At 32.4% G+C, this 16,614-nt stretch overlaps 1 protein-coding gene across 32 annotated transcripts in view; it reads left to right on the top strand.

Annotated features, from left to right (window-relative positions):
• BAZ2B (bromodomain adjacent to zinc finger domain 2B) overlaps positions 1 to 16,614 on the top strand; it is a 398,115-nt gene that overhangs the window by 315,712 nt on the left and 65,789 nt on the right. For all 32 annotated transcript variants that reach the window (XM_026492708.4, XM_057317991.1, XM_057317996.1 and 29 more), the window contains 5 exons: positions 4,695 to 4,905; positions 10,276 to 10,368; positions 10,484 to 10,545; positions 14,396 to 14,461; positions 16,142 to 16,207. In XM_026492708.4, coding sequence (XP_026348493.1) covers positions 4,695 to 4,905; positions 10,276 to 10,368; positions 10,484 to 10,545; positions 14,396 to 14,461; positions 16,142 to 16,207 — 498 coding nt within the window. The remainder of the gene's footprint in view (positions 1 to 4,694; positions 4,906 to 10,275; positions 10,369 to 10,483; positions 10,546 to 14,395; positions 14,462 to 16,141; positions 16,208 to 16,614) is intronic.

Genomic DNA, 16,614 nt, shown 5'->3' with positions numbered 1-16,614 from the left:
AAGGCTTTTTAATTAACTAATTTTTAGAAGTAAAGGATTCTGAAAGTATACTTACAAAGAAAAGGTAATGAAAAAAATCAGTTTTGTTTACTTGAGCAGTAACTAGCCAGAACTAGCCAGAAATCAGTTGGGTAAATGATCAATTCACCAAATGACTAACAGATCTAAAATTGCCAGACCAAATACCTTAATCCAGATTTAAAATATTCACCTCAGCTATTTTACTACCAGAGGCAAGGACTGGGATAGGGAAACAGGTCCCAATCCAGAAAAATATGAGTGAGGTTCCTCCATTCACTTACATAACATTGACCATTGGAAAGGTATAAGACATCTCAAGTATTAACAATGGAAATTGACACTTAATGGCCCAGGACTGCAAATCCATGCTGATATTGCTGCGGCAAAGTCTCGGTGATACTCAACTTAAAAAACAAAAACTCAGTAACGTGGTGAATAGATTTCTCAGTGAATTGACTTTTGGCAGACTGGTTTACTTCTTTTACTTACATACTCTTTACCCCTAAAATAAATCATCCTACAAGTATATAAAATCAAACAAAATGGAATCAACAAAAGACAAATAAAGACAAGCTATGATATCAAATTGAAGCAAGAATGAGACTTGAGAATACATTTCATTAAAACCTGAACATGTTGCTGGCAAACCACAAATGGACTTAGCTGTCAGTAAAATGTAGGGTCCTAGGTGGACAATTCAGTGTCTATAAGATAAATTGCAAACAGGCCAGTTGCTCATGAGATGTTCAACTGTACTTTAGAGTATCATTTATGAAGAGTAATAGAAATGTTGAAATACAAAGTCATATTTAAATTTCATATAATTTTTGAATTTCTGGATAAATTATTCATTTGAAATAAGTGGGTTTTTTTTTAAGTTCTCTTTAGTGTTTAAGATGTAAAATACCTGAGATCAAGAAATTTTATTTGTAGGTTTTCTCAAGTACTTTTCCATCCTGTATCTTCACTTTGGGAAGAAAACCCCACTACCATTTCCCTTCTCCATGTTACCTAGAGACCACTTCACACTTTAATCACCTTTCTGGTCTCCATTCAGACTTCTTTCCTTCACAACCAGGTAGTTCTCCCTCCTAAAAGACCAATGTATTCACCTTCCTTTCTAGCTCTAATTCTCAAGCCCTAATTCAGACCATCATTATTTTTTAAGTGGACAATTCAGACAACTTCTTGTCCCAAACTCTAAACTCTTTTTCAAATTTATTACTATTCGTCATGTGGTCCTTAAATTACCTGCATTGGAATAGCGTGAGGTCCCGAGTGAAAAGTGTTGGTCGTTTTGGGAAGAAGATTCTCATTTACCTTTAGACACTGCTATGCCTTGTACAAAGTAGGTGTCTTCAACAAATGTTTAAGTAGTGGAAACTTTTTATAATACATGACAGCCTTATATTACACTTTTATAGTGCATTGCAGTATATATATTATATACTTATTTACTTAATTATTTTGTTCAGTCTTCTGAAATAAAACATCAATCTTTTTTTCTTCTCTCCGTAGTATGTATTTATTGCTAAAGATTGAAATTAGTCACTCTCGAAAGCAGAATTATGCTGGTAAAATAGACCTGATCTGTCACCATTTCCATTATGTTGATCACCTGTTTTCTTTTTGTCCACATCTTTCAAATCTTAGTTAAGAAAGATTATTTTCAGGAACGGTTTACTATCTTAGTCTTAGAATTTAAGAAAAAATAATAATCTAACTCTCTTTTAATGCATAATTTGTGATTGACAAAGCTTATAGCATATGAATCAGGTGATATAAATTGTTGCTTTTTCTGAGGAAAAGCTTATTGAGAGAACTACTTCTTTTTCCCCTTCACAATTATTTTGACTACTCAGTGAATTAAAGCTGTAATTTAAGCTTCAGATTTTCCTAACAGTCCATTTCTCATTTTCTAAAATTCAGGAGTCAGAAAACTATACATGTAGCACAATGTATGCAGTTCCCTTGGCAAGTATTTACTTATAATGCCAAGGGCAAAACGTAAATGATAATGTCACTGTATTTGTCTGGTAAATTTTGGGCACCAACATAATCTATTCCTTTTTTGACACAGGTATATTTTCCTAGCTGAATAAAACGTAAATATGTAAAAATTGTAACTGGATAAAAAAGACAAATTAAAAAAACCCTTTAAATCTTGGCTAAAGTTGACTTTATTATTAATAAGATACTTTAAAAACTGAATGCAGATTCCTTTACAGACTCTTTTTTTAGTCTCTCTCTTCTACTCCAAGTGTCATGAATGTCACTTTTATATTTTTCAACTTATTTGATGCATGCTGCCTTGGTGCCTAAGAACATAATAGAAAAATGAAAACCTAAACTAATCAAAAGCTTCCCATACTGTTGAACATAAAATTGTTTTGATGGCTTCCTTCTTAGTGGCTTGGGGCATAAAAATGCAGTTAGTAGAAGTATTGTTCCTATTGACTTCATTTGAAATCTCAGGAAAAAATTTTTACTTTCTTCAGAATTAACTTTTAAAATTATTTTTCACATGAGAATTACTGAGAAGAATTAGTGTAGATATTATTTTAAACACAAAAACATGGACTATATGCATTAGGTTTTTTGACACAATCCTACTGTGACATAATCTTGGCCATACTTTCATGGCTAAATATTGTGATCAGTGGCTGAATATTGTGATCAGCCACTAACCAAGTATAAAAACATCTTGGTAACATCAATTAAGTACATGTAGTGGTTAAGAACACAGGTTTTAGAGTTAGTCCCAGTTTCTGAATATAGTTCTGTTCCTTGTTGCCTCTGTACCTCAGGAAATTATTTAACCTTACTGGGTCTGAATTCCCTCAGGTGACATGTGGGAACAATAAAACTCACCTTATTGTTCAGAGCTGTTGTGAAGATTAAGGTATATAATGTATTGAAAATGACTGGAACAAACAGTGCTTGGAATATGGGAAGGAACTATCATCCATTATGGTAGCAAGAGTAGTATTTGTATTTTTAGTACCCATTGAATGAGACATTTTTAGACTCCTGGCCGAGATTAGGAATCATGGCATATAATGTAACTCCAGAAGTTTTTATTGTTTTTGGTTGCAGAATTGCCTACAGTGGTTCAAGCTAAATTCCTAGTTTAAGATTCTTTTGAGAAAAAAGCATATTTTAAAAATCCTAAACCTTCATACTAAAGAAATTACCTCTTAAAAAAAAGAAGTAAGAAATAATAAAACAATTATTTTAGAAGGATTATTTTAAAAGGATGCCTTTCTTATAACTGAAAATATTACTAAGGACAATAAATAAGGAAATATAACAGTGTATTAGTTTTGCTGGACCTATGGAGGATAATAAAAACCAGACTCAGATTGTATCTGTGTACTGAGCAGGATTATTCCTATAATGCTAGTGCATTATGCTAGGGTATGTGTTCCTGGTGGGGACTTAACAATGAGAAATCTCAAATATATAATATATACCATGTAACCCCATCGTCAGCTTTAGAAATTATCATATGGCCAATTGTTTTATGCCTCCATCTTCTACTCTTCCGTAATTTGCTGAAGCAAATCTAATACATCTTACTTCATCTGTAAATTTTTCAGTGTGTATCTCTAGAAGATAAGGCTCTTGTTTTCTCCAAGAGTACCATTACTACACTTTAAGATGATCATTGCTGGGTATCATCAAGTGTTAGGCATTGTTCACAGTTTCAGTCGTTTTTTATTTATCATAATTATCTGAAGTTTATTTGAATCAATATCTGGATTATTTTAAAAGGATGCCTTTCTTATAACTGAAAATATTACTAAGTATTTGTATCAAATACAAAATGTATTTGATACATCTTTTAAGGCTCCTTTAATCTTTTTACAGTTCCTTTTTTTTTTTTAACTTCTTAAAATTTTCTTGTTGAAGAAACTGGGTAATTTGTAGAATTTCCCACAGACTGGATTTTGCTGTGTAGTTTAACATACACTTCTTATCCTATTTCTCCTGTACAGTTACAGTAAATAGGTCCAGACTTAATCAAATCTAGGCTTGATTTATTTGGTGGAGGGGCAAGATTAATTTATAGGTGATGAAGTGAACCTCCATCAGGAGGCTGATGTCTCTATTTGTCTCTATTTTCTGGTGATTGCCAGCCATTCAAGTTCAATGCTTAGATCCTGAATTCATCAGGTATTGCACAGTGTTGATATTCTAACTTTTACATTCCTTCTTGATTTATTAGCTATAATATTTCTATAAAGAGAAACTTCCTTCTGTTATTTGGATAGCTTCATGATTGGTTGAACTGATAACACATGAAAACCATCTGTAGGGGTGTCTTCACACAACTACTATTTTCAAATATCTGCCAACTTTATGGTCATTATAGTTCAGAAATGGTGATTGATATATCTCTGTGTTTATAGATATATATGTTTATAAATATATGTTTATAGATCTCTCTATGTATTTAAAGTCGAAGTCATTAAAGTAAGAATACCAAAGATATGCCAAAGGCAATGAACAACTGTAAATATAAATTTAATTTAAAAAATAAAATTCCTAAGGTTTGTACTAGCTTTTATAAATTCCAAAATATCTGAATTGACCTAGAATTTTCTGATCTGTTGATCACGTGTGTTTATTTTGTTTTTTATATATTATTTCTATAAAATGTTAATTAAAAGGGAATGCAGTGGTGTCTTTTGAAAGAAGAGGATGTCATTCCCCGTATCAGGGCAATGGAAGGCCGTAGAGGAAGACCACCAAATCCAGATAGACAACGAGCAAGAGAGGAATCCAGGATGAGACGTCGGAAGGGTCGACCTCCAAATGTGGGAAGTGCTGAGTTTCTAGATAACACAGATGCCAAATTGCTGAGAAAATTGCAAGCTCAAGGTAAGAAATATAATATATACAACACTGTAATAATCATACTAAAAAAGTCTGTCTCTCATGTTTTTGACTTACGAATGATTGATACTGCTCTCACTTTCTAAAAAGTAGATATTTCTGTTACAATAAAAATGAGAAAATAAGGAATCCCACTGGTAACTGGAGTTCTTTGATTAGGTAAGCTCCTTTCAAGAGCCATACTCATAAACACATCATATCCTGTGTGTTTAGAACTACAAAGGTGGGGGATAAGCTTTTAAGGCTTGCACAGAAAGGGAATCAGCCAGCACTTGGCACATGCCTTAAGGTTGTGCCAACATTCTGGAAATTCTCATTTTAACAGCTCCCGATTCCTTGAGGTGGTACAAGGGAATCACTCCAAAATATGTGGATCTGTGGAGTAAATTTTCAGTCAGAGAACTCCAATTACTGGTAAGTAACCCCAGTCTTTTTAGTTTGAGTTCTTCTGTAGTCTGGATATATCACATATATTTTCAAAATGGCCAACTAATAGATTTAAATAAAAAAGTATTTATTTTAAGATCACTAGAAAGTGTTACGTACCAAGCACAAAGTGCTCATAATAACCTCAAATGTATTATAACTCAAAACTACACATAAATTATCAACATGAAGTTCCCATGCTATGTCTGACACAGAGAAAGCTGACTAAAATGAAATAGTTCTGTTATGAGTTAGAAATGTGAAGCCTCATAAGGCTATCTGAATATGCATCAAAACATGTGTTGGTGTCTTATAATCACAAGTATATATATAAACATATATGTCAATATAAAATAAAGGTTTAATAATAAAAATTGACTTAAAAGACTAATAGGATTTTACTTCTCATGTTTTTTTTTCTGGAGAAAAAGCTTTACTTATTTCCACTTATTGTAAATACCATCATAATATTGACTTCTTTGTTGCTGCTTTGTTTTTATTATAAAACAGACATCCACAACAAAAACTCATAGAACAGAATGCTTCACGGTAAAGAGACACTCATTCTCACTCACTTTAAAATAAAAGACACTCATGAGTGGTATCATTATTAACAGTTTTTTATAAATCCAGAAATGTGTACACACAGTCCTATATACACACACACAGTCGTATGATACAGTATATGTGTACATACACATGTATAATGTGTTGTATTATATATATCCTTTTTCATTTCTAAAATAAATGGACTTATAGTGTACATCCTATTGAGCTTGCTTTTTTCTACTTAATTTATCTTGAACGTCTTTCTGTATCTGCACTTAAAAATCAGCCTTATGCATTTGATAGCTGAATAGTAAGTGATGAACCATGTATGGCTCTACCATTCATTTAATCAGTCTTTTTTAATGACTATTTGAGCTGTTTCCCAATCTTGCCGTCACAAACAGTCCTGCAGTAAAGAGATATTACACATTTATTCATATCCTTTTATGGGTATAGTTATCCATAGTATATTGTAGAGATAGAATCTTTGAATCAAAGGGTATGTGCGTTTTCAATTTTGGTAGATAGCAGGCAAATATTGTCTCCAAAAAAGTTGCACTAATTCATATTTCCACTCTTAGCATATGAATTAACTGCCTGGCATATGACTTAATGTCATATAAGTGTTTCTCTGCCTTTGTATGTTAGTGAATTTTTTTTAGTTTATTTATTTATTAATTTAAGTGATCTCTACACCCAATATGGGGCTCAAACTCACGACCCCAAGATGAAGAGCTGCATGCTCTTCCAGCTGAGCTAGCCAGGCACCCCATTTGTGAAATTGTTATGCTATTTTATCTGGTTTCTGTTAAGACTTTCATCTCCCCCGAATAGTTACTAGTAAGGGCTGAAAAGAAGTTATTAACAGATATAGCTATAAATGATGAGTTTTTAAGATTAATATGTCAATAATCCACTGGCTTTTCTGATGAATATATAATAGTGATGAGTATACATTGTTTGCCTAAAATAAGAAAGCTTAAAATTAACTGATACCCAAAGCATGGGCTCTTCATGCATATCTTGCATATCTAATACAAATACTATTAATACTTAGTATCTAAAATGGCAACTATATATATGTAAAATTAACAGATTTTATTTTTAATAGAGAAGCTGATCATTTAACTTTTACCCAAATGTTTTTTCTCCCTCTAGATTTCAAATTGGGTTGTATTCTGGTAATAGATCTCCCTTGTTGTGTTATGTTGCATTTTGCAAGTTCTATTACCTTTGACCTGATTATGTACATGTTTTTTCTCAACATGTTATATAAATGTTAAATATTTAACAGTAAATAAATATTATTAATATTTAGAAGCATATATGGTAAACATGCATGTTTTTTCTTGGGAAGAAAGGAATGAATCACTTTATCACCCTTTTACTTCTAAAAAGGCTTCTACATTAACAGGGGGTTATCTGAGGGGATTCTAGAAGTTTCTGTTTTATTATCCTAGTAGGCCTCAACAGACTGAAAAACTGGATTTAATTTGAAGACAAGTTCAGAACAGTAAAATAAATGCAAACTTTGTACATCCAAGCATTATGAAATGAGAGCTCTCTAATTTCTCAAGAGAATAAAGATAAGAATTTGAGAGGGTTTCAATACGAAAAACATTTTTAACCTAATAAATAAACTTGCCAATATTGTTAATACCTTAAATTTTCTAAGATATAAGATAGTACCTCTCCATTTCATATATCATAGAATCTGAGATGCTATAGTCATTGAAATGCACCATTATTTTAAGATACACCACTGAGAAAGAAAAGTGCTGCCAATTGTCAGACACATTCTGATTTCAGACTCTATTTAAAAATGCATCTTAGTATCAAAGAAATGTGGTATATCTAAAATATCCCTAATCATGTGGGTAAACTGTTTCAAAAATAAACTTTTATTTTTGAAATTTAAATAGGTAGTTTCTTAATCCATAAAATATATTTTCCAAATTGATATTTCAAAAGTTAGTTATAATAGATACTGTATTCAGCAACTATAAACTAAATAAATGAGAAGCTGTTGGGAGCAGTTTATTTCTCAGACTGTGAGTGAATTTTCCAGGTCTTCTAACTCATTCTACTTCCTCCAGGGTGTTTCTAACTTTTAAAAACATTTTCCAACTACTTGTAATATAAAGTTTAAGCTATGTGAATTTTTAATGATTATAAGAATTTTATCCTCCTTGCTAAAGTAAAAAGATATGAGTTGAACTTTTAAATGACCTTCTGTCCTAAGGGTTTAAAAATAAAAATTATTGTGTACTTGTGTGGGGCTTAAAGTTGGCCAATACATTCATACACAAATACACACCTAAATATAGCATTTCTTTATTATAAGCCAGACTTCTATTTGAGACCATCAGTTTAGTAGGAAACAAAAGATCATATCTATGCCGCATTTTCTAGGACACATTTTTTTTAACCACTTGACACATCTTTAGATTTTAAGCAGACTTCGGTCTTTATAGTAGAGTTCAGTGAAAGCTTTCAGTTCTTAAATGTTAGAAAAATAGTTAGAAAAATAGTCATCTGGTACTATCATAGGTGAGAACAGTACCCTTCAGGTGTATTATCATTGGAGTTTGCTGAATCTACAAACTCGTTTATAGATTTTTATTTCCCAGGGTGTTTAGTGAACAGAAGATCCCTTTTATGTGGCTCAGAAATTTTTGGTGATGCTTATAATCTAGTGTTGAAAATTATTGGAGGATTAAAGATATATTTTAGCATCATCTTCCATTTCATCTTTCATTAACAATTCCTGTTTACTAAATAAAATTAGACCCTTTACATCCCATCTCCTTGTTTAAAGACTTGTTGGTAGAAAATCAGCCATGGTAACCAAGGTTACCTCAGCTGTCAAGGACAAAGGGTTAGGTTCTTATATAAAATCTCAACGTATTCAACTTTTCTTAAAAGTTCTTAGAACTAGTAGCATATAGACTGTGAAGTCAAAAGGACCTGGATTTATATCTTGGCTTATATTTATATTTATCTTTGTGAGCCTCAGTTATTTCATCCGGAAACTGGGCATAATGTTGCCTATCTCATAAGATTGTTACAAAGATTAAACGAGTTCATGTAAATTTAATACAAAAGTTTAATAAATGGTGGAAATTATTAGTAAAGCTCAAGTAATTTGGTGTTAACCAATCATATTCATTATTGAATATAATATATAGATTTCTTAAAACTCATCTGCTACAAAGCTTAAAATAATGTCTAATGTAAGGTGGTATTTGATGAGTGATAGTATGATACACCACTTTTATAGTTAAAAGTATTCTGACCAAGTTTGCTAGCAGAAGAAAGCATGACATTACATGCTTTCTCCATCAGTTACCTACTGCCACAGTAATTCTGGGAAACAGCCAGCCACAAAACTTCAGTGATGTACAACACTAGGCATTAACTGTTGCACAGATGGAAGCAGCTGGAAGGAAATTAGGCAGCTCTGCTGATCTTGGCTGAGCTTGTTCACATATGTGAAGTTGACTGACTCCACGTGGCCCAGCCTTCAGCAGCCAAGCCCAAACATGTCCTTATAGTAAAGGACAAGGCACAAGAGTAAAAGTAGAGAGAGTACAAGTATATTTTCAAACTTCTAATTGCATCACAACTGCTAACATCCTGTTGGCCAAGGGAGATCATATGGCTGAACTCAGCATCAAGGGACAAGAAAATATATTTTACCTCTTGATGTGAGGAGCTACAAAGTCACATTGCAAATGACATGGAGAGAGGGAAGAATGAACAGTTGGGACCATTTTAATTATGTCAGTCTATCCCAGCTTCATACATTTGTCCTTAAAACTTATGAGGACTAGGTTGTCTTTGAAACTCACTGACGTTCTGTACTCTTTTGCTTTAGGAGATTTAGACCCTCTCCTTTTAAGTGAAAATGTCACTGGAATCAGAAACATTACCATTTATATAGCTGATTGAGATACTGAGTTTTAGAGGCTTTCTATTTGTTGTATTTTGGATTCTTTTTCCTTTTTATATATTCTGTTATTTTTAAGACCGAAGCTAAAGCACTATTTTTGCATATTAACAGCTATTTTCCTAAAAAGTGGGGATTACATGGAATGTGAAAAAATGTACTTAGATGGGCGGCTATGAAGAGGATTAAAAGAAATATCATTTTTGTGTAGTTCTGTATATGGGATCATATTTGGTGAAGTAATGTGGCAGTTTCTAGGGGAAGTGGACCTGAAATTCTGCCACACCATTCTCCCAGTTGGTATCTCACCTTAGGCAATTTTCTTAAAAATTAAGTCCTTCATGATGATAGCAGTTTTACACAGTTACTGTTTTTGGTTAGCAGTTATGCTAAGTTGTTAATAATATTTCTTGAAATTTTGTGTGTTTCAGAAATAGCCAGACAAGCAGCGCAAATAAAGCTTTTGAGAAAACTTCAAAAGCAGGAACAGGCTCGGGTTGCCAAAGAAGCTAAAAAACAGCAAGGTGGGTGATTTAAATGAAAACATAAACATGAAGAGTAAGTTTTGGGGAATTCATAGGAAGCTTGTCTTCTTCATTCCTTTGCTGATGATATCTGTGCTCTGGTTTTTCACCATAGCAATAATGGCTGCTGAGGAGAAGAGAAAGCAAAAAGAACAAATAAAGATTATGAAGCAACAGGTATGTTTATGCGTTGGAACTGATTTTTAAAACAGAAGTGTTACGTTGGGGCTCTATTGGTATATGTATATATGTACATTATTTTCATTTTGATTTCTGAAATAACAGTATTTCACATTAATGTTATGTATCTTAGAAAGTTGTCCTCTTGAATTAGTTAAAACTCACCTCATCTTTTTAAATATTTTATTTATTTGAGAGAGAGAAGAAAGAGTGCATGCAGGCAGAGGGAGAGGGAGAAGCAGGCTCCCTGCTCAGGACTCAATCCTAGCACCCAGGACCCTGAGATCATGACCTGAGCTGAAGGCAGATGCTTAACCGACTGAGCCACCAGGTGCCCCTAAAATTCACCTCATTTTTGAACCAAGTCTTCTACTTCCAAATTTTTAGAGTTTACCAAAAAGTAAATCTGTCTAAGTATTTTTAATATCCTGATAGAGTTTAAGTGGACATCTCGACAGCTTTCAAACTTTTCGAGTAGTGTATCAGTAATTGAAGGCTATTGCTTAAATGTTCATATTTTAGTAAGAAAAGTTTGTTGTTATGAAACATCAAATAGGAGTAAAAAGTTAAACTCAAGTTATATAGAATAGGGTTTGTCCCCAATGCTTCTGAATGCTTAAAAATTACTACTGCAAAAAAACAAGAAAGCTGTATTTCAGCATATCCAGCATTCTATCTTATGTCTACAATCTCTCTCCCCTATGTCATATTCAAAAATAAATTTTGGTAAATGAAATGACTTTTAAATGTTTATAGGTAAAGCATTACATGCCTGGATATTCAACTTCATTTAAGATGGGAGTGTGTGAACCATTCTGCCACCTCCACATACTCACATAACCATTAAAGCAGAAAGATAATGGGGGAAACTACAATTTGTTTAAATTTTTTAACAGCAAGTAGTTATTTCTGAGTATGAAACAAAGTAAATTGTGTTATTATATAAATAGCTGCTAAATAAATGGGTTGGGCTGGATGTGATGTGGCTATCTCCAAGGTTCCTCCCAGTATTGGCTAAGACAGTGGGATTAGGGAGAGTTGATGTGGAACGGAGAGCCAGAACTTAGTCTGTAGTCATGGAGCTGAGAGCTGAATATGGTCTCTGCTCCTTAATATTTTTGTGACCTTAGAGGAGTTATTTAACCTCTGTGTCTCTGTTTCCGTAAAAGAAAATAATTGCATTAGCTAACAATTAAATGAGATCATGAATGTAAAATGTCTACCATAATGCCTGGCACAAAACAAATGCTCACTTTTTAAAAGATATAGAACACCAAACTATATAGTGCAATTCTTTCCTGTAATTTAATGTAGTCAATTGTAAACTTGAATTCTTTCCTTAGTTTGTTGATTGTGACTGCTAGAGACACTGTAAGATTGAATTAAAAATATGTAATCTCATTTATTAAAATATTTATTTACTATATATTACATATATATGTAAAATAGTTTATATTTCGTTTTAAGTGAAATACTGTTTTTTATGGCTTATCCTATTTCCTGATGGCTAGAGACCCATCAAATCCCATCAGCATTCTAAGTTCGGCTTTGTGATCCTAAACCCTTGAAGTGGCTACACCCTAAGTCTATCTAGTTCTTGCCACTCATCAAAAAAGCACTGGGGTCCCAAGGTTCCAGCAACATTAATACAAAAGAACTGATATTAGATATTCATCAAGATATTTGTCTAAGGCTAGTCTCGTAATACCATTTGCCTTATTCCTTGTTGCCAACAAAGTGAATCAAAGTCCAGCATAGGTTTACTCACACAGTTATACGATGCCTGTTTTAAAGTCAGCATTAGATCTGGGAAAAAAATAGTAGCGCTTCTTATCCTCTGGATTATTTTTTCCACCTAGTAGGCCCAAAATATCACCATACAGTCCTCAAAGCAATTTTCTGGAGGCTTGCAGAAGCATTATTATGAAGCAAAAGGATCAAAAGCATTGGAATCTGACCAGGTCTTCTCTGTATTTAGTATTTGACTTTAGGCAAAATATTTACCCTCTAGGAAATTCAATTTTCTCTTAGGTTAAAAAAAAAAAAAGATAACGTCAACTTCTATGTTATTTTTTTTAGTGATCAATAAGATATTTTATGTTCAGTACTTGGGTACGCAATATTATAAGGTGACCCAATATTATAATTTATAAAAAAGGTTTATCTCTGCTAATATTAATGACAGCACTACCAAATACATGTACATATATATGAATCACTTGGACAGCTAAGATAAAGTTCTGACTGAGTGTACTTAAGCCCAAGATTCCATACCTATCTCTGTGCTTAAGAGAATAATGAATGACTTGCTGACTTGAGAACCTACCACCTTATAACCTTATGATGAACAAAAGCAGAAAAATTAAATCACAAGTATGCTTAACATAGGACTCAAGTTCTAATCTAAATAAATATATCAAATGTAGATCAAGTATAGCCTTCTCTGAGATTTGGAAATGAAATAAAAGATACACTTAGGTGTTTGGCAAGCTATCATTAATATTCAATACCAAGTAGGATCACCAAAAAATTATAGAATAGGTGCAGTCTTCTAAAATCAGAACAGTAATTTCAGAAATCTCATTTTCCTGCAGTAGAGCCCTACAGGGAATCAATAACAGTGTGGTGGGAAAAAGGAATACCTTTAAAAACATTATAGCATAGTTTCAAAAGGTACACTAGCATCTGGAGATTGGAATAGGTATCGTAATAGAAAGCAGTATAAAATGTGTTGGTTTTAGAAATCCTAGGACAAGTGCAATTTGCAAGTAGAACAATTTGGGTATTAAACTATGTATTCTCATCAGTGCCAATTTGGGAATTTCAAAGGGGTTTATGAACATGAAATTGTTAACAATGTGCTTATAACATATTGCATAATTTTAAAAAATGACATGTAAAGTTCTTATCAAACTTTACATGATCATTAAATTCCAAAACAATATGTTAAATTTAGACAATGTGAATAACTAGTATGTCATGTGAATCATTCCCTAGAATGTTAAATTGTAATTAATCCTATTTATTTATTTGAGAGAGATTGAAAGAGCACAAGCAGAGGGGAGGGGCAAAGGCAGAAGAAGAGGGAAAAGCAAGCTCCCCACTGAGCAGGGAGCCCAAGTCAGGGCTCGATCCCAGGACCCTGGTATCACAACGTGAGCCCAAGGCAGACCCTTAACCAACTGAGCAACCCAGGAGCCCCAATAATTGATCCATGTATAAACAATTTTAGATTACTTCTGAATTTGGCTTATTATAGTAATTAAAAGTAATGTCATGTTATCATGTTATTCACCATGTGAAATAAGAAATTATGGTATGGAAATTGTTGTTAATAATAATCTATTACAATTTTATGGCACTTTATACTTTTTAAACATTTTAATTTCATCATAACATAGTAAAGGGCAGACATCTGTCCCTGTTTTATACAAGAATATTTACTTGTTCAAGATCATGCAATGAACGACAGTAACTCAGGACTAGCCTTAGGTTTTCTGACTCCCGAGGTACTATTTTTTTCCTATTATTCTGACCTATATTTATCTGAAATTAAATAATACTTATACTAGCATACAGGCTAAATGAATTTAATTAACCTTGGCTTACCTGGTTTCTGTATCCTTATGTAGCATTTGTATTTTACAAATTGTTTTGAGAAATTTTATGAAATGATACTAATTTAAGACATGAATGTATATATGTTGTTAAGCTAAATCATTAAGTTTTGTATCCAGCATGGGCAACCTTTGGTAAATGTGTACTTGTATCTTAAATCATGATTCCACTTGAATACTTTTCTCCTATATATTTAGTTTATTGTCTTAAATTATCATTTTTTCTACAGGAAAAAATTAAAAGGATACAACAAATCAGAATGGAAAAAGAACTTCGAGCCCAGCAAATTCTAGAGGTAGAACTCTTAAATTTGATATAATTGAAGTTATATAGTCATATATCTTAAAGTCTACAAAAATTAAAATTTTACCCACATGATCTCTCATACAAATTAGTATGTTCATCAGAAATTCTCTTTATATGTAACGCATAGAATAAGACCTTATCTGAACCTTACTTAGCCAGCTAGTCTAATCCTAACAGTAAAAATGCAGAAAATAAGACAAAACAGAAAAAAGGAAACCTCTGAGCAGCCAGTATAGTGTCAGAAAGTTCCTGTGCTAAAACTCATTTTCTTTACTTTTAGAAAATTCATTAAGACTTATAGTCAGATATTTACTTTCAATTTAGAAATAAAACATTACAGAAGTAAAAGTAAATTTTAAATGTGGTAACAGCTTCACTAGCTTGGTTTTCTGGTTTCTAATATATTCCTCTTCCCCTGAAGCTACTGGAATAAAGCTAGAGGACATATATTGGCAACAGCAAAAGTAATAGCCAAAAGACAGCAAGGGAAAATGCAAAAAAAACCTCCAGCCCACATATATAGGAATTCAGAAGCCTAGCAAGAATGCGTAATTTTGTAGTTGAATAGCAAACAATTTGCAACACCTTAATGGCCAAAATACATTACTCTGTCGAACTGTGTAGTATCATAACTGATGTTCAGAACAATGGCCCTGAGTCATCAAGAAAAAGCCAAATCGTGTTAAGTATACTATGCCTGAACAGGCATATATCTCAAAATTATTTTCATCCAAAATTGTGAAAATAAACGTTTAATGTTTAAAATTATTATAACCTCTCAGCTATTCAGGAAACCATTGCCACATAAAACAATTCCCCAAGGACTCCAGATAGCTGAAGTTTTCTGTTACAGTGTTTTTCTGTGTAGAAATATACACATATTTCCTTACCCACTTCAAATTAATTTTAAAACCCCCCAAATAGAAAGTATGCCTATCTTAAAGTAAACTGACAATAACTACTGAATAGTCATAAAACTACTAGATGGTTAAAGGCTTTAAGATTGTGAAGCTCAAATTTGATAGCATGATCTTGATATTCAAAATGTACTTCATGAAATATGTTTACTTTTAAAAAAGCTTTAATTAACCACATTGTACAGCTAGAGATAATGAGATTTAATGTTTCATTTAAATCATCTGAGTAATGGATTTCTTTACCTCAAATTTCAAGTGTTAAAAAAGAAATTTCAAATAAAGTGGACATGTGCATTTTTAATGTGTTACTGATTTATTCATTAAATAACTTGTTTATCAGTTAAAATCCACCCCATTTTCTAAATTTTCTACAGTGATCGTGTTTTACTTTTAAAAATCAGAAAAAAGACAATACATGCCACAAAATCATTTTTTTTGTGTGATTAAGTTTTAAGTTAAAAGACATCAACACTCCGTTATTTCAGACTTTTAACAGAGATTGAAGAGTAAAAGCTGATATAGTCTTATGCATTTAAGAACTTTTTGTATATCTTAATGCTAATCTATACGTTAAAAATGAAATTAGTATGTTAAATATAATGTTAACTGGGGGCAAATATGTAATTGTCTACATATATGTTACATATTGTTTTGTACCTTGTGAGACATGTAGCTCCATTTTCAAGTCTGAGATTGTTTTCGAGTTGTAGTGGTGCTGTTGCATGACATTGAGACCTGTTTTGCATGCACAGGCTAAAAAGAAAAAGAAGGAAGAAGCAGCAAATGCCAAATTATTGGAGGCCGAGAAACGAATAAAGGTTAGTTTAGATGAGAACCAGAGTTTTTATTTTTCAAAAATAAAAACTATGTGATGTTACACCAGTATCAATTATATATTAAAAAAAAGCTCTCCTCAAAATAATTATCTTAAAAAAATGTTTAGCTCAGATACAACATGTGTACAATGTGTGCTTTTATTGTATGTATATTGTATGTATATGTTTTTTTTAAATTTCATTATACAGGCATTATGTGATATTTCGAGCTCTTTAAGCAAACATCAAATCAGAAATGCAGACTATTGCATAATACCTGTATATAGTTTTGCTGAATCAGAATGATCTTCCCAAAGCTATTTTGTGTTGTTGATGTTGATGTTTCAATTTGTGTCCCAAATGTGATTCTCTACTTAGATTATAACTTTATCTTGGTTAATGTCCAGCAA

The sequence above is a fragment of the Ursus arctos genome, unplaced genomic scaffold (assembly GCF_023065955.2).
Source record: "Ursus arctos isolate Adak ecotype North America unplaced genomic scaffold, UrsArc2.0 scaffold_1, whole genome shotgun sequence".
Lineage (NCBI taxonomy): Eukaryota > Metazoa > Chordata > Mammalia > Carnivora > Ursidae > Ursus > Ursus arctos.
This window is presented reverse-complemented; position numbering and strand designations above follow the sequence as displayed.